Source organism: Hemibagrus wyckioides, linkage group LG17 (genome assembly GCF_019097595.1).
Source record: "Hemibagrus wyckioides isolate EC202008001 linkage group LG17, SWU_Hwy_1.0, whole genome shotgun sequence".
Classification (NCBI taxonomy): Eukaryota; Metazoa; Chordata; class Actinopteri; order Siluriformes; family Bagridae; genus Hemibagrus; species Hemibagrus wyckioides.
Window position 1 is genome coordinate 24,698,216 of NC_080726.1, and position 24,976 is coordinate 24,723,191.

At 37.3% G+C, this 24,976-nt stretch overlaps 1 protein-coding gene across 1 annotated transcript; it reads left to right on the plus strand.

The window, feature by feature from the left end:
* Positions 1-11,883: 11,883 nt before the first annotated feature.
* Positions 11,884-21,360, plus strand: si:ch211-149e23.4 (uncharacterized). The gene is made up of 13 exons (XM_058412943.1): positions 11,884-12,120; positions 13,599-13,913; positions 14,784-15,092; positions 15,624-15,905; positions 16,000-16,150; positions 16,386-16,555; positions 17,296-17,595; positions 17,883-18,170; positions 18,823-18,985; positions 19,228-19,388; positions 19,553-19,628; positions 20,033-20,066; positions 20,157-21,360. Exons 1-13 carry the CDS (start codon positions 12,054-12,056, stop codon positions 20,289-20,291), a joined length of 2,451 nt encoding a protein of 816 aa, XP_058268926.1. The 5' UTR covers positions 11,884-12,053; the 3' UTR covers positions 20,292-21,360.
* Positions 21,361-24,976: the final 3,616 nt, after the last annotated feature.

Here is a 24,976-nt window from a genome sequence, read left to right on the forward strand (position 1 = left end):
TGATGAGTATTTATCCAATCATATTTCAGACAGTGGATGACATCATGTGTTGCCAGAGTGAAAGAAATCTGCCTTAAGGTCTTCAGAATCTATGCAGGCGTCTGTAGCTTAAAATAAGTGGCAATGAAACTGTTCCATTAACCAATCAGATTTGGAGTTGGCGTCACTGGGGCCATTTAGCAGGCATACAATTACGTCCTTTGATTGGATAATTGGAGTAGTCAGAGGCAGCGACCCACCCATATACATTGTTTCTATATTCACTGTCTCATTTCGGATGCAGTTTGCTGCATACGGCATCAAGAATGTCTTTTTTGAGAAAAGTAACCGCAATAAAATCAACTATTCCTTGTGAGGTGTGAAATACTGTAGACTAATTTCTTTTTTACTTTGTTATTTAACAGTTGATTAGTGTCTATTGCCGTGGCGTCCAGGGGCGGTTCTAGAATTTTCATTTAAGGGGGGCAATGAGGGTATAATTGTAAAAAATAAATAAATAAATGAAATAAAATAAAGGTTTGACTAACAGGGTAGGATGGTAAACTTATTGCATTATTCCGCTGTATTGCACAAATACGCCAAATAAGCCAAATATGAGTCTTCCTGATCACACACACACGCACACACTTGTCCTCTGATCCTCGCTCTGTGACGCTGCAGTCTGCGGATTGAAGAACGCGCTGAAAGATGGAAGACCCGAAGTCTGCTGGCGTTTTAATATGAAATTTAAAGGGGACTGAGGAGATCACCAATTTGTGTACAGTTTATGGAGAATTGCAGAATTTTAGGGGGGCGGAGTAGAAAATGGCCTAGCGACGCCCATGGTGGCGTCATAATGATGATATAGAGGTGGATTAATTCAGGAAGGAAACCAGTGAAGGCCTAGGTGTGAAATGCACGGCCCGCCACTGGCTTTCAACATACAGTAAGATGACCAGTTCTAGAATTTTAAAGGTGAAGGGAGTATATAATATATTTAGGATGTGTTTTACAATGTGAAAAAAATGGCATTCCCTAAAGCTAGCAGATCATTAGGGATAATAGATGAGAAGGCAGATTCTAAACAACTAGCATAAGCAACTATACGCAACAAGGGTTACCAGTCACCTCAAAGTAACAGGTCAATTCAGTAACAACCAAAAGACTATAAACCAAACACAATTTGTGAGGTCACTTATCATACCTGTGTCTACATGTTAGTCACCCCATGTGACTCTAAATTTTGTACTAATCAGTACCTCTTCTGTCATTGAGAGAGAGAGAGAGAGAGAGAGAGAGAGAAACTCTACATCCTAAGCACTAAATACAAATCTGTTTCATCAGCACTGGTCTACTATACACACCAACTGACTCTGCTTTTCTTCTTTATATTGACAGATCACACCCACTTCCCCTGCTGTCAGGACACACGGCTCAGGGAGTTCTTGAATGATTTTGCCATTTATAGGTTAAATGAGAAAATGATCACTATCAATATATACCTGTTAATCTGAGTACCCTTATCAATGTTTCAGTAAAATTTAACTAAGTACAATTTTATCTGGATAACACTTTACGCAGGAGGCAATGTCACAAATCAATTTTTCCAGGAATTTGGATCTAGTTCCCTAATGATGTCAAAAGAGACTTATCCTCTTCTAGGTAATTGCAGGGATTGGAATTTTGATTATTACACTATAAATGTCAAATAATTTTAAATGTGTTGAAATGATAATAAATGTCTAGTATGATCACATTGTGAAAAAAGTTCAGCAATGCCTGGTTTTCAACTTAGACTTAAAGAATGAAGCTGTGTCTGAGTACTCATCATTTTACATCCTTATCCGAGCAACCTTACATTTATCTCATTTCTACAGCTGAACCCTTAAGGGTTAAGGGCCATGCTCAAGGGCTCATCAGTGGCAGCTTGGTGGTCCAAGGATTTGAACTTATAACCTTTGATTAGTAGCTTAACGATTGAACGAACGGCCCTACCACATCCACTAAGTTACCACTGCCCTCGTCAAACTATTCTATAGTGGTGCTCTATGTTGTTTAAGCTTTTGCTTGAGACCATTCAGGTCATTAGTAGTATTTTATAATTAGTGCAGTATTTTTATTGAGAGTAAGTTTAGACAATGTAGGGTTCAAATAATTGAGCATTAATTTCCAAAATTACATGGCTCTATTAAGGACTCTTAAGGAGGCTGCTGTATTCTGGACTAACTCAAGCTTGATTAAGTATGAATAATGCAACTGAACAGCCATCAAGGGCCCTTTACACATTAGTCCTTTGTCTAATATCATTTACACATTCATCAACTTTATTAAACTGTCATCTGGCAGAATCGCACAGCTGTGTGTTGTCAGTGTTGCAGTGGAAGCTAATGCAATGTGTATGAATAATTGTACCCAGAGGGGGAATATATAAGAAACAAGGCCTTAGAACAGAGCCTTGTAATACGCAAAACTTTTTATTTTGTGTGTACACGTTATAAGGAGAAAAACACAGGTACGTGAAAAGTTTTTCAATCAAAAGAGAAAGAACTGTATTATACCAATAAACCTGAAATTAATGTGATTTCTTTTTACAGCATCCCCTGTCTTACTCTCACTACTCTGGTGACTGTGATGTCCAGTGCACATGTAACTCATAGCTGAAATTACAGTTTGCCTAATTTGTCACTCACCTGCTTATGCAGCCTCAGACTAAATATATTTATGTACCAAGGTGCAAAAGATATTTTTGGGCTTACTGTTAGAGCTAATTTGTTGCCTGTCGAATGCTTTTTTGTCTTACTGAACCCATCAGCAATTGTGTTTTGTGGACGCAACTCCCATTTGAGGCTTAATTGATTACAGACCCATTACTTACACCGAACACGTTGGCTGGTGTATGTCAATTCAATTCAGTTTATTTGTATAGCGCTTTTAACAATTGGACATAGTCTCAAAGCAGCTTTACAGAAGTATAAAAACAGAGAAGGAAAAAATATATACAGTTTCAATTAAAGTTACTATTTTATCCATATGTATGTATCTTGCTAAGCAGTCGCAACTCTGCTGCAGGCATGCACTCTCATATTCTCGGTTTGGAGACACATGAGTTTAGTTCATGTTTTCTCTGGCCCTAGATCAGAACTCCTATTTAGTTTCAGTTGCTTCAATTTAAAAGAAAAATGCCACACGGTAAGCTCCTTCTGGTCTCATGTTCTATTATGAGACAAAAAAGAGGTAGAAGATCAAAACAATTGTTAGGTAATGAACATAAGCTGAACAACAGGGAGCACACATCAAAGGCCAGGGCTGACACAGCAGAACTGAGGAAGTGCTTGAGCTCCATGAGCGCCATAATTAAATGCTCAAAGAAGGAGAGAGAGAGAGAGAGAGAGAGAGAAAGAGCGAGAGAGAGAGAGAGAGAGAGAGAGAGAGAGAGAGAGAGAGAGAGATCTCAATGAGAACTTTAATGTTTATGTTATGACCTTCTCTCAAACTACCATTATGGTCAGTGTTAGAGAATGGGTGCTTTACACTGTGTACAGCCATATTGTTTAATCATCACTTTATAAACAGGGAAGGAACTGGTACTGTAGGTGAGGGGCCAATTTGGGTGGTTTTTACCAGTTGTAAAGGTGAAGATCCAACTAGTAATTCCCCATTACTAGTTGGATCTTCACCTCGAATGTAGTATAAGCACTGTAGTGGAGTTGGTGAATAAGGCAGAAACAACAGGAAGTGGGTATTAGAAAGCTCCTCATAAATCACCAGAATGCACACTCACAGAGAGCAGAGAGCTGGTGCAGTGAATCATGACTATAATTGGACTTACTGTTGTCCAGGTTCACATCAATACTTACATGCAAACCTGCTTCAAAATAAAAGCCTAAAAGTTCAGACTCTTACATGTATTTGTAAATTAACAGTAATAATACACACAGTATAAAAATATTAGAGCTAAAGCAGCCTTGCAATATTACATTTCTGTAGACATTCACGTAAAAATTTTAAACCTTACTTTTTTTTTGCCAAGTTAATTGCCTACAAGATAATTGTAGGTGACTGCCATTCCTGCTTGCAGTTGTAACATGCATCATAGACCTAATCCATAGCATAGGTCAACAAGCAGGCAGGATTATGTGAGGTATAGCAAATAATATATATAGTAGAACAAGTGAGGATCAAGATATGAAACTCTGAACTTGAAGATATATAAACAGGGATACAATGTTCAGAAATGAATCATTACAGTTGACAAGACATTGCAATGAGACAAAGGACAACAAGAGTAGAATAACACATATTCTTTTTAATTTATATTTAAAGGCTAAACTCAGAAGAGGTACTGTATGCACAATATTTAAAAGACCAGTGTTGAAAGAGGGGCAAAGACACGACCAAAACAATGGTTATATGTAATATGGATACAAGAAAATTAGGGTAAATTTAGAACAAAACATTAGAGTTTGCCCCTTTCCCCTTAAAACATTATGATGTGTGGCAACAGTCAAAAGGGGGTTCTGAACCCTTTTCAGGCCTTGAAGAACATCCTCTTTGAAGGTTGGGTAAAGACTGACATTAGACTGGAATCAGGAGATGTATTAATGATGACATCCTTTGCATAGACAGAAAATTATGAAGCCAAGCTGACATCCTCTCAAAACTCAGGAGGAGAGGCTGCATCACTGGCCTCAGGCTGGAGAGGAAAGGCTCCATTTACAGTCTTGGACTTGAAAGGAGAGGCATCTTTAAGAATGAAGAAGCAGGGTTGCTGGCATCACACTGGACTGGAAATATTCTCCCTTTGCCTCTTCTAATGTTCTTGCTTTAGATTCTGGTGTTCCCTTTGAAAGGGTTTCAAAAACTGTACCAGAGACAATACCTGTACCAGCAGACTGTACCAGAGATCTGGCTAAGACTTAACAAAGCCAAATACACAAAACATATTTATACAGCATTTTTAACAACAGACATACTCACAAAGAGGATTTACAGAAATTCAGATCTAAAAGGTGTATTCAGTGAAGTCAAATGGTGTTGATGGTGTTAACTTGAATATTCAATTCAATTTCAATTCAATTTATTTGTATAGCCCCTTTTACAATGGACATTGTCTCAAAGCACCTTTACAAAAGAAGATAAACAGAGAAAGGAGTCAAAATAAATAAATAAATGAATATAAATAAAAATAAATTATTAAAGAATAAATTATTAAATTAAATTATTAAACTATTTTATCCTTATTTTATTTTATATATATATATATATGCACATCATTAAACTCATCATCATTTTCAACTCTAGTTAGCATCTGAGTGTAAACTGTATAGGGAAATGTGGTTTATACAAGTGAGGATGAAATTTAATTTATTGTCTGGTGAGTACAACACTAAACTAGTGAACTAGTTGGATTGTAAGAACAGATGAAGAGATCATCAGCGTCTTTGTACACACCAGTAACACCTCCTACCACAAGTGCTGCATCCACAAGACCACCAGCACTCTGGATGACCCCTCTGATCCCTCTCACCCTGCTGTTCCACAGAAAGTACCTAAACATTCTTGCTACCACTACCAGACTCTCCAACAGCTGAGGTGGTCAGATTACCTGAAACCATCCTGGACTAATCAAGAGCCTCACCAAAACCCTGTCCCTGGAATGGTCACATACCCTAATCCCCATCACGGTACACCTGGAAAATTATATATATATATATATATATATATATATATATATATATATATATATATATATATATATATATATATATATATATATATATATATATATATATATATGACATTATATTATTTGAGATCCCTGAACATGATGGTTAAGCGCAATTTACAGACTTCATAAACATTCCTAGTTAGTTTGATACACTCCAAATACAGTATATTGTTAGGCTTTTGCTCACACCCCAGAATGTTCAAAATATTGCCACATTTGGTATTTTGCTGCCATGAGACATCATCTCTCTTGAGCTCAAATGACACAGATGATTGAAGTGTGTGGTGTGTCAGGGATCCACACTGAGTTATGCTGATTTTTTCTGCATGTGGCCCCACCACCTGTGAGCAGTATTGTCTTTCCAATGGCAGCAATGTTGTGACAATAACTGTGGTGTGTTTTTCTCACCTGTTTTTGTGTTGATACTCATGAACAGGTGGATAATATAAAGACTTAAAAAAGCTAAGCTAAAATGAGTTGGACTAATGCAATGTGGTGACTTAATTGTTTGGTTCTTTCAAATACCATTCTAATATCAAAGTTCAGGTATCACTGTGTTAATTGATTAAATTGAAATGTACTCTGAATGAAGTAAAGTAAGTGGTTATAGTACTTAATAATACTGAACTCTTCATTTATACTGTCACAGTCCAGGCAGGAAGAGGTGTGTGTATTCAGTTGCTCACTTTTTGAATAAGGATTTTTTTTTCTTGCCAAAAGTAGTTCTCTCCTTTTTAGTTTTTTTTTAGTGAAGGAAAACTACGTCCTATTCTAAACAATCATGTCCTTACCCTTTTGTCAAGACAGACTGAAAACCATGTTCATTTGATTAAGATTCCCTGTGGCATCTATAAAGCATCATTTATTTGTAGCATTCTTATTCATGGCATATTGAAATCCTTTACTATTGTTAAAGCATTGCACAATGGCTCAGAAGAAGCTGAGGTTCACTAGTGCTGGTGCCAAAGCTAATGTATTGCTTATGAGCCTGCTGAAGGAGAACAGCCATTCTTTTAAAGCTATTAACAGCAGACAGCAAAAAGTCCCATTACAAGGTTCATGCTGCACTAGAATTTGTCTGTACTGCCTGCACTGATATTTAGGAGTAAGAGTCTGTTAATCTCATTGGTCTGAAGGAAGGATGATCCAGTTCTAGACCCAGTTCTAGTACTAGAGGTGCCACTGAGCCTATGAGCACCATTTTTTAGACATTTCCTCTTTCTGCCAATACATAATTCAGAGGCTAAACATTGGGTAGTTTTGGAGACAAGAACAGAAAATAACCTATCATGATGCATTATAACCTTAGTCCTGCATGAAAAGTCTGGGGAAAAATCATAATCATGTTAGACAGTGTAGTGTGTTTCTTGTTTAAGCATGACAAAGTTTCTGAGGGTAAAGCACACAGTGCATGACACTACTGTTGCAAATTATTAATTTAACCAGATGCTTTTGGGTATTAAGGTATCTATAAGTGCACCATATTTGGCTGAAATACAGTAGACATGATTCACATAACATTATACAAACTGTGGTCTGCAAATGTAAATGGTTAATCCATCACACTGTAATGATTTGACAATAAGTGATAGACTTCACTAGTCTTTTATTTGTATCCTGTATCATTCATTTTCTTGGACAAAACATTTACATCCCATTAGTGAATAAAGAACATAAATGAACAGTTGATCAGCATGACACTGCTTCTATATTACAGTGATTTGTAGGGTCCTACACATTTTTGATAAAATTAAATCATTCAATCCGGTCTGGATCTTTTGGTCTGTCTGGATGCTTGACAAGTTTATTAAAATCACCACTGACTGCTGACCTGATTGTGAATATGTATCCCTGTGGCCCTGGGGATCCAAGGCACACTTTTATTCTGTCTGCTTGTAGAGAAACGAGAAGCACAGAAGAATGAAATAATACCCTCATGTCTGGCTTCAGTTAAGCCATTTTTTTACTCAAAATATGGTCCTTCAAACAAGGTTTGAATGTCAGGGTTAACATTTCCACAGAAGTGCACAAGGTGACCAGTTTAATCCTGTGAATGAGTGTGTGAATGTATTTATACATGGCATCTCATACCTGTTTTTCTGCATTGTGGACAGCATTTCTGGGATAAGTGCAGGCTCCACAGCAATCCAGATAGGATAAAGTTTTCAGACAAAAAATGAATGAATGAATGAATGAATGAATGAATGAATGAATTGAATGAATGAATGAATGAATGAATGAATGAATGAATGAATGAATGAATGAATGAATGAATTGAATGAATGAATGAATGCATGCATGAATGCATGAATGAATTGAATGAATGAATTGAATGAATGAATGAATGAATGAATGAATGAATGAATTGAATTGAATTGAATTGAATTGAATTGAATGAATGAATGCATGAATGCATGAATGCATGAATGAATTGAATGAATGAATGAATGAATGAATGAATGAATGAATGAATTGAATTGAATTGAATTGAATGAATGAATGAATGAATGAATGAATGAATGAATGAATTGAAATGAAATGAAATGAAATGAATTGAAATGAAATGAATTGAATGAATGAATTGAATGAATGAATGAATGAATGAATGAATGAATGAATTGAATTGAATTGAATTGAATTGAATTGAATGAATGAATGAATGAATGCATGAATGAATTGAATGAATGAATTGAATGAATTGAATGAATGAATGAATGAATGAATGATGAATAATGAATGAGAGTATGGTGCTCTTTTTCCTTGTGTCAGGTCATGCAGGAACACTCTGAGCATTAAGTGAAAGACTTTTTCATATATAAATGATTCATATAATAATTGTTATATAAATAATGACAAAGGAGCTGATAAACATCTGATGTTTGCATAATACAGTGTGATAGAGAAGCATTGTGGGAGACCTGTGCTCTACTAAGAGAAAAAATGGTAATGGTAAAGCGAATGGGTTCACAATTGTGTAAATGATTACATAATTCTTGTGCTCATTAATACATTTAGAAGGCAAAGGCCTTATCTGAGGCTGTTTTGTGGGTTGTGTGTTAATTCTTGACAAAAATATCTCTTTAGTGTTGCTGGTATTTTCAGCTCTAAATACTTTTAGTGATTTTCCAGAATGTGTGAATTTCACTTGCACAGTATGCCCTCTCTGACCATTACAGCTAAATTTAGAGTTATTAGCTGTAAATCAATAATGTAAATGACTTGACTGGACATTTTGCAGCAGCGTAGTGCAATGTTCTGTAAGCAGAATTTCTTTTGCATAATTACAGATTGTGCTGATTGTGGTTATTCTTTGAGTTTGCCAGCAGCCACCCTGCAGTGTTTACAGTTTCTTCTAACCATTAAATGCTGCTATTGCCAGTGAATTCCTCTTGTCCATAGATGGCAGTATTAAACTGCAATTTACATTTACACTTTCTGTGGTTTGATGTTTCTGCATGAGCAAATGTGTTTGCATGAAAAATGTAAAGGAGTTTATTTGAATGACATTTATTTTCTCACTTAATATTTTGCTGTTCTAATTCTTTTGTCCATTGGTTTTTTCTTGTGACAGAGCTGTTGTCCCCCACTTGCTATGTACTACTGTGTGTCTGTTACACTCATCAGTGCGTGTGCATGGTCATTCTGAGTGGTATTGGGAAATTTCTTCTGTGCCACAATGTGTCTGTGCTCACTTCGTGGATCCATGGCACCATGGCAACATTTTTTACCTAGTCACAGCCATTCTTGAATAATATATGGTATGTCAATGAATAAAACATTGTGATGCAGATCTTTTGTTAATCTGAACTCCTGGTTGAGATGACAGCAGACTCCTGAGTGCTTCTTTTCTGGAGAGAATGATATGTCAATTCCTTGGCTTAGACTCTACCTTGAATACCTGCAAATAGTCCATCAGTTATATACTTGTCACCTCATAATGTCTGTGGGTTTGGGCTTGTCTACTATTTTGTGAGCAACACAGAGTTGTCTTAAATCATGTGTACCATGTTTTCACTAATAAAATAAGATGACTGTAAGTTAGACATTGACTAGTCACACTGAAAACTTTGTCATCAAGTTCACAGGACTGGTATCCAGTTACCTGTAAAGAAATATATATGAATATATTTAAATATAACGCCTTTAAAATGATGACTCTCTTTGTGAAGTCTTGCTCCTAGTCTGTTCTACTGATGATTTTAGTCTTTGATCAAATCTGTGCATTTCCAGTTGTGGCTCTGTTTGATACTTTGCTCTAGTATTTGTCCTAGTCTAGTCTGTATACAGTTTACCTGACCTTTGCCTTTTGCATCCAACTTCATCACCTCTGAAACAAATATAAATGATTACATGAGCATTTATGTAAAGATTTAAAGAGATCTCACTTACGAAGAGTGAATGAAACTATTTCTATGCCAGTCTCATAGTGAGTCAGATTATTATTATTATTATTATTATTATTATTATTATTATTATTATTATTATTATGTTCTATGATAGAACAGTGGGTTGAGATCCAGTCTTGAACACAGATGACCTGGGTTTGTTCTCTGCTTAATGTGAGATTGTAATATGTTGTACAGAATGAAGAAATCTCAGCATCATTTCACCCTGAAGTTCAGGCCTACACATGGTCTCCTGCATGTTAAAGTGAAAGTGGATTGGTGTGTGTATGAACACAGCTCTGCTCTTATAGCGCTCCTTACATCTTTTAATCTGGAATAGTTTGGTCTTCCAAACATACCAATTTTCTACATCCTGTAGATCCTGAGTGACAGATGTCTCATCCAATCAGAGGGAAGAATTCCGTTCACACACTATACCGAACTTTTCCAGTTTGTCTGATTCATCCTTGTGTTTGTAGATTATTTACACTGTTCTCTGATTTGTTATTTTGTTTTTGGATTCATTTTGTTTTTGGATTCATTTTGTTTCTGGATTCATTTTGTTTTTGGACTTGTTATTCTGTTTTTGGATTTATTTTGTTTTCAGATTTGTTATTGTGTTAGAACAATTTGTTATTTTATTTTGCACTTCTTGGCCACCATAATAAGGATATCAGATTTGGCACAACAGGAACAAGCCTGAGGTTAGACCCTGGCTCATGATCTTCCTGTTTACTTTAGCAACTGACAGACTGTGGGTTTCGTGTGTGTGTGTGTGTGTGAATGTGTGTGTGCATGTGTGTGTGTGTGCGCATGTGTGAATGTGTGTGTGCATGCGTGTGAATGTGTGTGTGCATGAGTGTGTCTGTGCGCACGTGTGAATGTGTGTGTACATGCGTGTGAATGTGTGTGCATGTGTGTGAATGTGTGTGTGCATGTGTGTGTGTGTGCGCATGTGTGTGTGCATGCGTGTGAATGTGTGTGTGCATGAGTGTGAATGTGTGTGTGCATGCATGTGAATGTGTGTGTCTGTGTGTGTGTGTGAATGTGTCTGTGCTCATGTGTGAATGTGTGTGCATGCGTGTGTCTGTGTGTGTGTGCGCATGTGTGAATGTGTGTGTTTGTGTGTCTGTCTGTGTGCACGTGTGAATGTGTGTGTGTGTGGGGGGGGTTCTGCATACCTGTGGGAGTGTAATTAACAATGATGAATACATGTATATGTGTCTATATGTCTATTGTTACATTTGTGCTTTTAAGTGACACAGATGTATGTTCCTTAGTGCTATGGCTTTCAAATCTGACAAAAACATTTAACTCACAAATATAATCATTTAGGAAACTTTTAACATTGTTCGTTAAATCAGTTACATTGTCACTGCTGAATCATATTTCTCACAGCACATTCGGACACCTTGATTACTTAAAGTGAGAAACTGAGAACCCTCAGAAGTCTCGTAGACGGAAACCCTTTTCTCGTTTTTCATTGACTGTATCAGGATGTCGTTGTAAACCTCAAACTTAAGCTCTATCATCCAATGACTCAGCACTTACTGATTAAGATGCATTAAGTAAATGTCATGGTGTGGAATTCAGAGCAATGTAAGCTTAGCTAACTCCACTGTGCACTTTCTGCTGATGCTCACTTTATGATAAGGAATAAAAATATCATTATTATGAATGACTTCAGGTTCCTGAACAATTTTTGTGATATTATATCTGATATACCTTATATGTGAATTGTGCAATAAATGAGTAAAAGGAGGTTTAAAAAAAAAAGCAGATGGTTAGACAGTACAAGCTATGTGGGACTGCCTTGGGGTTTGGGGTTACTAAAACACACACACACACACTCACACACACACACAATTTCTAATAGTTGACTCTGACCTCCTCTCACAGACACTTCATACCTACTTCATGAAGCATCTTGCAACACATTTATCTCATTAAAGATCTTGAACATGTTTTTGCCAATATTTGTGGCATTTGGACTTCTCCTTAATTTCACCCAGAGCTTGGAAAATCAAGGTAAGTCAAAATAGCTTTTTTTAAGACATACTTTATCTAATGAGTTCTTTTTAGTGTATTGTTAAAGTTTGAGCTAAGTGTTTCAGGATTTTACTGTCAGATCTAGATTAACTTTTACAATCAAACCATGAGTGTAATTAATCATTTTTTATTAGTGCATCTTATAATACTACTACTACTACTACTACTACTACTACTAATAATAATAATAATAATAATAATAATAATAATAATAATAATAATAATAATAATAATAATAATAATAATAATAATAATACCTAGTTATATCTAAGGTAATTTAAGTTTCAATTTAATTTAATTTAATCAACTGAAGATTAGGTGTAATTTACTATTTAGTACTCATTTTTAAATCAGAGCAATTTTCACTTTCAGGAGGCTTTTCCTATTTATTCTGGTATTTATACCGGTTTCTGTAGTTCCCTTATCTTTGCATTACATGACACCTTCACTCAAGGTTGTCAGGACTTCTACCTAATCTGAGATGTTTAAAACTGAACCACTGAAAACAAATTGCACCTTCTGATAACTTTAGTGTTTACTGGTGCTACAACATAATCAGTGTTGGGGGTTTTGATAGTAACTGTGACTGGTTTATGTCTCTTTGTGTAATGACAGCATTATATTTATTAATGTGAAACTTAATCATGTGAAGCAATTATCCTCAAGACTATCCTGTGACAGTTTATTGCACTGATTGTTAGTAGCTTTTCCTCCCTGTCCTTGATTTATTCTATTCAAACATGGAAAATGGTGGATCTTTTAATTAGTATTAGTATTGGCAGTATATAAATAACCTGCTGACCTTTGTTGACCTAATTGGGAAATTTCAACTTCATTGTTGCACTTTAGTTCATTTCATCTGAATTGAATTTTGTTAGTAAGGTGAATAAGTCATAAGCGTGCCCATGCTAAGCTGCCATCCTCAGCGGGACAGGTAAAAATCTGTGGTTTGCTGCAATGTGTATGAATGCCTCAGCTGCAAACCACACCATCATGATTTTATACCTCAATGTCACATGACTCCATGCTGTGAACATATTGTTCACTGATTCAGTAAGAGAGATCTTATGTGTCACTTAGATATAATGGTGGTTTCCCTAACAAATGCCTAAAACAGAAAAGTAGTAGCATAGAATGACTAGTGATTTTAGAAATGAAAAAGGTCTATGAACTTATAAGACTTCACAAACAATAAAAAAAATTTCATGAATTGTATCACTTGATGTTTAAATGCTGTTTAAGCATCTCTTAAAATCTCTGTAATCTCCAGCTAGACACTTATCTTAATTGTCCTGAGAGAATGGTGTGTGAGTATACATGTGAGATGTATGTGTGTTCATTCTGGAAATAAACACAGAAAGTGCCATAGTGCTCCAACATCATGCAGGCCTTGTGTATGTGCCATGCACTCATGTGACCATTCTCATAGATGTGTGATTTTCTCATCCTTTCAATAGCCATCATTATAGACCATGCTGTAACAGGAGTGTTAGGAGAGGATGTGCACCTGCAGTGTTTGTACTCTGGCACACAAGATATCACTGATTCCTCCTGGAAGCACCTGGATTTAAGAAAACAAAGAGCAAAGATGGTGGCAGGATTCAAAAGTGGCAAACCATTCACAAACAAAGACAGCTTCTCCAGTCCAGCATCAAAAACCAATCTTACTGTGAAAGTGAATTTAAACAGCTTAGACCTAGAGGGAGAGTACTCATGTGTGTTCAGCGCAGATGAAGACGAAATAATGGATAGACTGTTCCTTAAAATCCTAGGTATGTATATGTGTACCAAGCTGTGTGTTAGATAAGACAAAGTAATGTATGTTGCAGGCTTTCACCTAGTGCAATTGATCATGTTTTCAAATTCAGAAGATTCCATAGCCATCTGGACCCAGGATTACAGATGATCTGAATACTGTGATAATTGTTGATTATAAGTCTTATGAATAATTCTTCTCCCAGCATGTTTACCTGAAATGTGATGGGTGGCATCTGGGTGTAAAAGGACATGAGTTATGATATGTGCTATGAAACATAAGCATGTTTATCATGTTTATCTTGATCAAATGTTTATGTGACATAAATGATGATCTCTAGAATTTACATAGAATGATGTGAGAGAACATTAACTGAAGGTCTTGATCTGCATCTGCATGATTTTATGCCACATGATTGGCTAATCGGATAACTGAGTGCAGACAAAATGAGGCCCATAAAGACTTGTGCAAAGTAAGTAGTAAAAGAGCTTTTGAGTGGCCTGCACCTCAACCCCACTGATCACCTTTGGGATCAATTGAAAATCCAACTGATCCCCAGGCCTCCTCACCCAACTCTCTAATGCTCTTGTGGCTGAATAGGCAAATCCCCAGTGCCACATTTTAAAATCTACTGGAGGTTATTATAACAGGGGACTGATGGTCAGATGCCCACTAAAACTAAACTGTTGTCTTATTTATTTATTTATTTATTTATTTATTTATTTATTTATTTATTTATTTATTTATTTATTTAATTAAAGGTAAAAGGTATTTTGTTCACAGTCCAATCAGTAATGCAGTCTTGGGATTTCAATTCAAGCTCCTAACACAGAACCTGAGCTTCCTCAATCTGATGTGCCTGATATACAGTGTTTTTCCTCTTAAGCTCGGCCCAGTGTGAGCACCCATGCAGAGGAAGAAGTTCTGAATGGAACTCATTACCAAAGCATCTTCTGTTCAGCTTCCGGTGCCAAGCCCAATGCAAGTCTCCACTGGGATATCCGTGGGTCACCACCTAGTGAGGCCATTTTCTCCATCCACAACACAATGTCCGAATTTCCAAATGGCACATTCAGTACTCTCAGCATGCTACGTTTCCCCATCCATATGAATAATGAGAGTCGTGTTGCCTGTGTGATTCAGCACCCAGCTTTGGCTGAACCTAGCACAACTGTTATACAGTTACCAACATTTGGTAAGTTATTATTAGAATTTCACTTCACTATGTAATAGTCAGACTTCTATTTACACTTTCAGCTTGAAAACATGTCTTATTAATCCCACATGTATATGTGATATGAGTAATAAAATGCAATTTACAGATAATATATGAATTAAAATGATAGATGTGTGCATTTGTGTAGTTTTCTCTATTTCTTTGTCTCTTGCTCTTTCAAAGTGTGTGTATAATGTATGTAAGTGTGTGTCTGTCTCATGTCTCTTACCTTAATTTGATTATATTTCAGATGATCTCTTTCTGCATGGCATGTGTTTCCTGTGTAGTATAAATACTCACCTCAGCTGTTCCACTTCCTCTCAAACTGCTGCTCAGCTCTACATAAATCACATGCATAAATGTTTGCAGATTAATAATAGTTTTCACTTCGTAACTGATAACACTGATTATTTAATTTTCAGACTGACAATTTTATACCATTTTATACTCTGTGGGTTTCGTGAGATGTTTCAAATGACCCTTTTTACTTTTCCCATTTTCCCTGTGAAGTTTCCCCAAATGTAACTATGGAAGTGGCCCTGATCGAAAAAGAAGGAAAAGCCTTCTTTGAGGTCCTCTGCACAGCAAAAGGAGGGAGGCCTCATCCATCAATCACCTGGATCCAACCTGAATCTGCAGACACATCATGCTCTGCTAATCTCACAACATTTGAGTCAGTTTCTAGTTCTCACTGTTTCCCATTAGATGGACATGAGGGTAAAAATGTCACCTGCATTTTTGGTTACCAGCATCTTTCTGCCTTTGAGAGAACTGTTACACTGCCAACATACTGTAAGTATCAGTATGATTATCTACATTGAGTAAAACATCCTGTCACACTCATTCAGTAAAGAAACGTGCATGTAAATTTATTCTCATTTTCTAGATCTCAACTCTCTTCATCTGACAAACAGCAGTATTAATGTGAACCATTTCAACACTTCTGATTTGTTCATATTAGAAGAGGAGGACAGTGACATCAGATTCAGGATGGAAGTGTTGGGAAATGTTCCAAGATATACAATTAATTGCTCAAAGTGAGAATGATTAATACCTATGAATGCTGATTTATTGTTTTAGCCATGTGTACAGACATTTACTGAGAGTATGGCAGAAACATTGCACAGTGATGTGATGGATTAGATAGATGGCGGATCAATGTACAGACTACTGATAATTTTATATTTGAGAAAAACAAGGTGATGCTCACTTGAGAAACACAAGATGATGAGATGAAACATGAGATAATATGTTTGTTACTCTGCTTCTCAGGGATGGTAAACCTCTGTCAAAGGATGTGAATGTGGTTGTCAGTGATCTCATGATAAAAGGTCCTGTTGGGGCAATTCATGCAGGCCAATACCAGTGCCAAGCCTCCTACTACAGACATACAGCCTCTTTACAGTTTGAAATAGAAGTGAAGCCTAGAGTCCAAGTACCAGGTATAAGGCAGTATTTATAATTTCTCAAAATTTCATAATTCCATTGTACAAAAAAATGCAATAGACATGACAATGAAGGCAAGACAGTGTCCTTGTCAGCCACATGACTGTGCCATTCCAACATGCAGATGGTATAAAGCCGAATTCAGTTAAAATATACTGTATAGTGGTAAATCATTTGGCAGAAGCTCTTCTTCAGTATAAAATAATTTGCTAAACGATGCTAACAACAAGCTTTTTTATCTGAAAATAGAATTTAATGTATCAGACACAGCAGCTTTTCTAGGGTGGAGTGTAGCTCACACACTCTGCATAAAGAGTATGATTTACCTATAACCGCTTATGTATTTTTTCTAACAACTTACTTTTACCCCAAATGTAAGTATGAGCATTAGAAACGAAAGACGCAGCATTTATTTTCATTGTTTCATTGTTCAGCTTCTGCTGCCAATCCCACTATGAATGTGTCATTAGATCTTCAACAAGACCTGAGGGAAACAACAATAAAGGGAACAGTGCTTCGTCTAATTGATCACATTTGCTTAAAAGTTTTTTAATGCTTTTTGGTTGCTTGCCTCAAGAGCTAACTATAGATGGTGTGGTTAAGCAAATTGTTCTTCTTGTCTGTGGTTTTTCAAACAGCAATTAACCAGATCAAAATGTTTACAATTCGCAACTGCTGCTAGTATGTGAACCTTTACTACTGCATTACTCAATACATTGGGTTTAATTCTTCACAGCTCCCATCCATGTGACACTCCTCACCAACACAACTTGGGTGAATGGGCTTCAGTATATAGAAGTGAAATGCATGGCAGACAACGTGTCTCCTGGTGCCAATATTACTTGGGACACAAGAGACTGCAGAAGTGCCTTTGAGCCTGGAAATATTGTGTCTGGAAGTCAGCAGGAGCACAGTGTGGTATGGAACATGGCACGGCTCTCGATTTATTCTTATGCAGGATGCACCGTAATTTGTATGGTGCACCATGGCGGGTTAGAGAAACCGGTACAAAAGAGCATTCATATCCCTTTAATAGGTATGTTTTACACTATTGTACTGACCTGCTATTATACTAAACTATTACAGCAATCACTGCAACCATTGTTGCTTAATAATATTTACAGTAAGGTTCCTAAAGACAGTTTACTGTCTAAAATAAATTAACCTTTTTTTAAATTATTTATTAATTCATTTATTTTTATCCCCAATGGGGCCACAGTTGACAGCAGGTTATAGTTAAAATTTTGGGATCTGAACTCACAACACCTGTTGAGCTATCACTGGCACTGCATTCATTAAAAACTCTCATCTGTTTTCCATTAGGACCACCCAGAAGTTATGTGAGAGTTGCTTTACAGAAAGACACCACACACTGGGCTGCTGTGTGTGAATACGAAAGTGATGGGTCCATACCCAACATCTCCTGGGTCATTTCTGATACCAATACAGCCACACCTTTAACTGTAAATGCCACAAAAGAGGGCAGTAAAGTGCTAGTTACAAGCATTTATAAATTTGAACTGTGCCAAAATGAGGGAAAGTTCTTGACATGTGTGATCCATAATATGTACGGGGAAGTCAAAAGAGGAACCATACATGTCCCAAATTTCTGTAAGTATATAATTTTGAAATTGCATATTTTATTATTGATATAATGCCTTGTTCAGTAGACATACTATATATGGCCAAAGTTATGTGGACACTTGAGTACTGAACATCACTTTACAAAACCATGGAGAACCATTTCCTGCTATAACAGTAGTAACTCTTATGAGAAGGCTTTACTCTAGATTTTGGAACATTGTAATGGGGATTTGTTCACCTGTATTCCCAAGAGCATTAGTGAGGTCAATTGATGTCAGGTGAGATGCCAGTTATGCAATCTGAGTTCCAATTCATCCCAGTAGTGTTCAGTCGGGTTGAGGTCAAAGCTCTGTGCAGGACCTTCAAGTATGTCCATACCAGCCTTAGTAAGCCCTCTCTCTGTGGACCTCACTAATACTACAGTATACAAAGACATTCTTGACAATTTTGTTTTCCAGCTTTTATTAGGGATGAACCAAAAATTGTTGTGGGGTCCTCATACTTTTGGTCATAGTTATTATAATTATTATTATTATTTGGTGCAATTTATCCTCCAAATCCTCTTAATATGCTTAAAATTATTCCAAGTATAGTTTTGTGCTATAATGTAAAAATGAGCACTTTCAAATAAGCGATCATTTGAAAAATACACTTTTCTGATCTAGTGTTTATTTTGCAGTTATCTCGTCTATCGTGGTTTTGAACAAAACTATCCCACTGCATGGGAGCCATGGGAAACGTGCTGATGTATACAGAGTGGCATTAAAGGAACATGTTTCCAATCAGAGGATACTTTTTAGAGTTAATGGAAATGCATCAGCATGTGATATCAAATGCTTCAGGTATGATCAGTCAGGGTGACAAAATGTTCATGTACTCATTACAGTGCAGCATTTCAAGAGCTTCAACTTGAGAAATATAATTTGTCCCTAGTCTTTTATGATAGTTATCTAACTGTATGTCGCCAAAATGTTCCTTAGTCAATAAAACAATCAAGACTATATCAATCTATCATCTATACTACAGCTGTTGCATATCTCTGGTTGTCCTTTTAAGTTTGATGTTTCTTCTTGGCTCACATTAGATCCAATGGACTTTCTGCACACACTGTTGGTATGGCCCTGGTTTTTGCTCAGCAAGTGTCAGAGAGGGATGCTGGTTTGTACACATGCAGAGCATCCTGGTACAATCACAATGCCACAATCACTATTCTGGTGGAAGTAACCAGCCAGGAAATGCAGAGCAGTGAGTATTTACTGCTTTTTCCTATGATGGCAATACTGCCATATAAACCATAACAATGTCTATATGCTGGGCCTGGTTATACTCACCTGACCTATTCAATGTCTTGAATATTTAATGATTCATTTTTGCTCATTTTTAATTTGCTTTCTTTTTCTGATGCATAGTGATACTTATCCTGATCAGCTTGTCCTCTGCTGTTGCAATCACCCTCATATTGATGGTCACACTCTGCATATTCTGGTGAGTTGCTGCTCATTTTCCAACCTACATAGGTGAACAGCAGCAGTTTTTTTTATCGATCTTTCAGACGTAGGTATGTAGGCATAACAGGAAACAAGGTAGTACACCTAGACCTGCGTGACATGCTTTTCATAAACAGGATACATAGTGGTTATATAGACATGCCACATTAACCACGACTACACTATTTGTTCAGCAAAAACAGATTCATTCTTTGACAATAGGTATATGTGAATTCAAAATAAGGTATGGTGAAATGCTAAACGAAGCACCATATGATGTTTGATGATTTCCATGCACTGGCTTTCTAGTCTCTATTACAGCTGTCAAATTCTGGCATAACATATCACATCATAACAAGTCTTGTTACCTGCTCTCACAGTGACTTTTTTCTGTCTGTTTAGCAAAAAAAGTGAAGAAAGTCACTCTTCATCGCAGGTATGTATAATAACATTTTTAATGATATTTACAGTTGCTTAATTTCAATAACAGTTTCAACTAATGAGTACAAATGTGTTGTGCATAAAGGACTGGAAGAAGCGTGAATCTCTGGCTGCCCTGATGCAGGACCCACGCTCACCAGAACTCAAGAAGGCCAGAGGGCAGGAGTATGCAGAGCTTGTGCACTACTCCATAGTGATTGATGTGAAAAGTACAGTGTGAGGAGAGGTTTGAGTATTCTGTAGTCTGAAACATGAGTAGATTTTAAATAGCAGCATGCTATTTTGGGGTAATGGTACTGTATATGGATGAACATAAAACTAAGCTTTAAATAGGATTTATCATTACAATTATGTCATTTAGAACTTTATTTGTATTGTACTGTCATCTTATATTTTACAATGATCATATTTTGTCATGTGTGATATAAAATAACTCATTAAAAGTCTATAGTGCTGTCATTAAGGTAGCCCTCCACCATTAGTCATGCATATATGCATCATTCAAACAAAAACATCCACTCATCTATTCTTTACATCTTATCCTGCTGGGTGTGTGGGGAACCTGGAGCCTATCCCAGGAGCCTCGGAGCACAAGACAGGGTACACCCTGAACAGGATGACAGTTAGTGGAAGGGCACAATTATACACCACCCATTCAGACACTACAGACAATTCAGAGATGTCAATCAGCCTACAGTTCATGTCGTTGGACTGGGGGAGGAAACCCCCAAGGTACAGGGGGAATGTGCAAACTCCACAAACATATGGCAAAGGCGGGAATCAAACCCCCAACCCTGAAGGCGTGAGGCAAACATACTAGCCACCGTGCCCCCCTCAAACAAAATAAAACTGTCCTACTGAAAACAAGCTCCTAACACATATTAAGCTGACTTTAACATACATTTCCTTCTCATTCTTTATTTTTGCAGTATATTTAGATAATCTCCTCCTGCAGTATTCAAGTCAAAAATTCAGCACACTTTGCATCTACATTCCATTTATACCAGTTAAATTTGCTTTGAGCAATCCAGAAAGCTCTCCAGCAGGTAGAATGCTAGCTATTCATGTAAGTGTGGTCTATATACAATGGTTAACCACCAATGGCAGTGTCTAACACATTTAATGCTCCTTTTGAAATTGTGTGTGTGGGGGGTGGGGACGCTCGGGGAGGTCTGTGTACATTGCATTCATTCGATTTTTGATTCTAAATTGAAAAACAAACATCCAATTACGATGCCTTATTCATTTTTTGTATTTAATATTGAAAGAAAAAAAAAATAAAACGTCACTATTGTTTCTGAACACACACAAAAAAGAGAAAATGGCTTGTTTGTTCATTTTTCTGTATTCGTTTAATCAAAAGTAATCAAAATCTCATCATACCAAACATGATGAAAGTCCTGAAGTGCACAGTATTTCCATTATAACAACTAACCTAACCTGGAAGTGAAGCTAAGCCTAATTAGCAGACTTCCTGGGGAAAAATCCACTCTTGAGCATTTTGCACAAATGATTTCTAATATGATACAAACCACCGCACAACATTGTAAGAATAGGACATGTAGAAGAGGACTCCCACTTAGAACTGGCAATAAATAATGCCATAAGGGTAAAGACAATATTTCATTGTTTTGGAAGCTAATTTCGGTACTGCAGCAGACTGTGGCAGCGGACTTATTTTACTTTAAACATTCTTTTTCGTGTCCCAGTAGACAGGGCCAACATTTGGCAGAAAGCTCATGACAGCATACCAGCAATGGGATAAGAGCGGGTGAGGGCAGAGTGGGCCGACTTTTGAGGACCATCCAACAACCATACCATGAAACACAATGTTATGCGTGTGTGTGTTTGTAATAAATAGGCTACAGTGGGGTGTCTACACCGGTTTATTATCAACTGCTCTGTGGTCTCTACTCTTTGCATAATATAGGCAAATTGTGAAGAAAATTTCAGCTGCAGGTGCTTATTAAAAGAGGCACAGTTGTGGTTATAAGTTTATGAATAATTTTTTGTACTGCATTGAAAAATCTATTTCACAGTGTTTACACATAGTCCACAAACCAAATTAACTGAATATATATATACTGAAAGAACACATGTTAATTTTAAATAACATTGATTAAGAACTGTCAATCTGAATGTTCTGGCAGAGGGTGGATGTCTGAGGAAAGTTTCTGAGGAACTATTGCCACATGCCAATGAGGCAGCTGACCTTTATGAGGCAGAACTAGGTTCTTCAATAACCAGACATTGTGATTGCAAGAGATCCCTTTTCTTCAGGGAGACAAAGAGCATGTGTGGAACACCACTTTACTGAACTGCACCCAGATATTTCTATATAATAACAATACCATGAACAGTGCTGGATCTCAACACAAAACATAAACATGAACCATAAATAACAGAAAAAGCAGAGAAACACATTTGGTCAGAGTTTTGTCAAATAATGTAATAATGTCTTTCAGAATGAACAATGCATCAGAAAGTCCTGTGACTTCATAGACACTGGTGCACTCTTCTCTACATATAAGACACTGGCTAGAAGTTTCATGCCATTGCAGCACACATACTATGCATCCCACAATGCTCCGGCATCAGACTGGAAGAGTCCTGTGAAATGAGAGACTCAATAAATAATTGTCTTACCCATTTTGTCTGGTTAAAAGTTCCAGTTTTCCCCCACTCTCATTGCAAATTTACCTAAAAACGTAATAGCAATTTGGAACAAAAAACAGCAAACAGCTGCTTTCTGTAATAGCAGCAGCAACTGAGCTATTGTTTTAACATGATGCTTAATACATAATGGCAGTCATTTTGGCAAATCCAAAACAACTGCCATGTTAGACTCAATACAAAGAACTACTGTATGCACCTTTAATAAATGGTTAAAGGTCACCATTTTTATACAAAGCACCAGATTGTGTTAAAAATAATGATTTGATGAGCAAACCTTTGAATACATGACAGTTGAATGTTGCATGTAGCTGTTGTGCTTGAGAGTCTGTCATCACCAGTTTGTTTCACCTGTTACTGGAAGCAACGCCAGAGAGCACTTTCATTACTGAAGCGCCTGCTTGAAGGCCTTGAGCAGCCAGCACTACTTCAATTCTTTCAAACACATTCCGCAAGCCACTGCTGCCATCATCTCTGACTGAAACTGAGACAAAAAGTAAACCAACTCATTCCTTGTTTAAGGTAGAATATTAAGAACTGGCAGACAGAAATCATTCACTTTAGATTAATTTCTCCAAAAAATAAAAGTGAATACTGACAGGCTATCAGTTGTCAATATTCTTTCATTGTCCAAGATTGTCTTGAACAAGTCATGCTAGAACACGAGGGTGAGTAGATGACAACGGACATTGAGGTTAATGTTCTTGTTAACTTCAGTCTCCATCATAAATTAAGATGCGTGTTAAGTACATAACCATTTCTGAGCATAAGTAGTATGTACTGTGCCTAATCTACCCATGGGGGTCACAGTCCAGTTACTTCTGTGCTAGTCCCAAGCCTGGATAAATACGGAGGGTTGCATCAGGAAGGGCATCCGGCATAAAACATTGCCAAATTTAATCATGCGAATCATCAGTAATCTGAATTTCATATCGGATCGGTAGAGGCCCGGGTTAACAATGACCGCTGTTTGCGCCATTGACCTACAGGGCGCCGGTGGAAATTGGGTTACTGTTGGTCAAAGTAGTAGAGGAGGGAGGAAAGTGTGTAGACAGAGAGAAGAGGAAAGGTAAGGGTGTATGACTGAAAATAGGAACTGTCAATGTTGGTACTATGACAGGGAAAGGTAGAGAGCTGGCTGATATGATGAGAGAAGGAAGGTGGATATACTGTGTGAACATGAGACCAGGTTTCAAGCTATTATGGTTATTATGGTGTGGATAGTAAGAGAAATAGGGTAGTTGTGGTCCTGAAGTAGGAGTTTGTGAGGAATGTTCTGGAGGTTGAAGGGGTGATGTTGAATGCTGTTAGTGGTTATGGCCCACAGGTAGGTTGTTGGAGTAGGAGTTAGAGGAGAAAGAGAGATTCTGGAGTGAATTAGATGAGGTGATAGAGACTATTCCCATGGGTGAGAGAGTGGTGATAGGAGCAGATTTTAATGGACATGTTGGTGAGGGGGAACACAGGTGATGAGGAGGTGATGTAGGTGATGAAGGACAGATGGTACCTTGCTATGAGGATGGACATGGCTGTGGTTAACACTTATTTTCAGAAGAGGGAGGAGCATAGAGTGACTTACAAGAGTGGAGGTAGGAGCACACAGGTAGACTACATCCTATGTAGAAGAGGCAATCTGAAAGAGATTAGTGACTGTAAAGTGGTAGTGGGAGAGAGTGTAGTCAGACAGCATAGGATGGTGGTGTGTAGGATGACTTTGATGGTCTGTAAGAAGAAGAGGTCAAAGATAGAGATGGAGAAAACCAAGTGGTGGAAGCTGAAAAAGGAGGAATGTTGTGAGGCATTTAGACAGAAGTTGAGGCAGGCTCTGGGTGGTCAGGTAGTGCTGCCAGATGACTGGGAAACTACAGCAGAAGTGATCAGGGAGACAGGAAGAAAGGTGCTGGGTGTGTCATCTGGAAGGAGGAAGGAAGATAAGGAGACTTGGTGGTGGAATGAGGAAGTTCAGGATAGTATTCAGAGGAAGAGGTTAGCCAAGAAGAAGTGGGACATGGACAGGACTGAAGAGAATAGACAGGAATACAAGGAGTTACAGCGCAGAGTGAAGAGGGAGGTGTCTAAGGCCAAGCAGAAGGCATATGACGAGTGGTACACTAGACTAGACACTATATATATATATCGAGAGAGAGAGTGCGACAGAGAGAGAGAGAAAGTGTAGAAGGGGTGAACTCTGTGGAACAGAAAGTAGATAAGATTAGAAAGGATGAAGTCAGG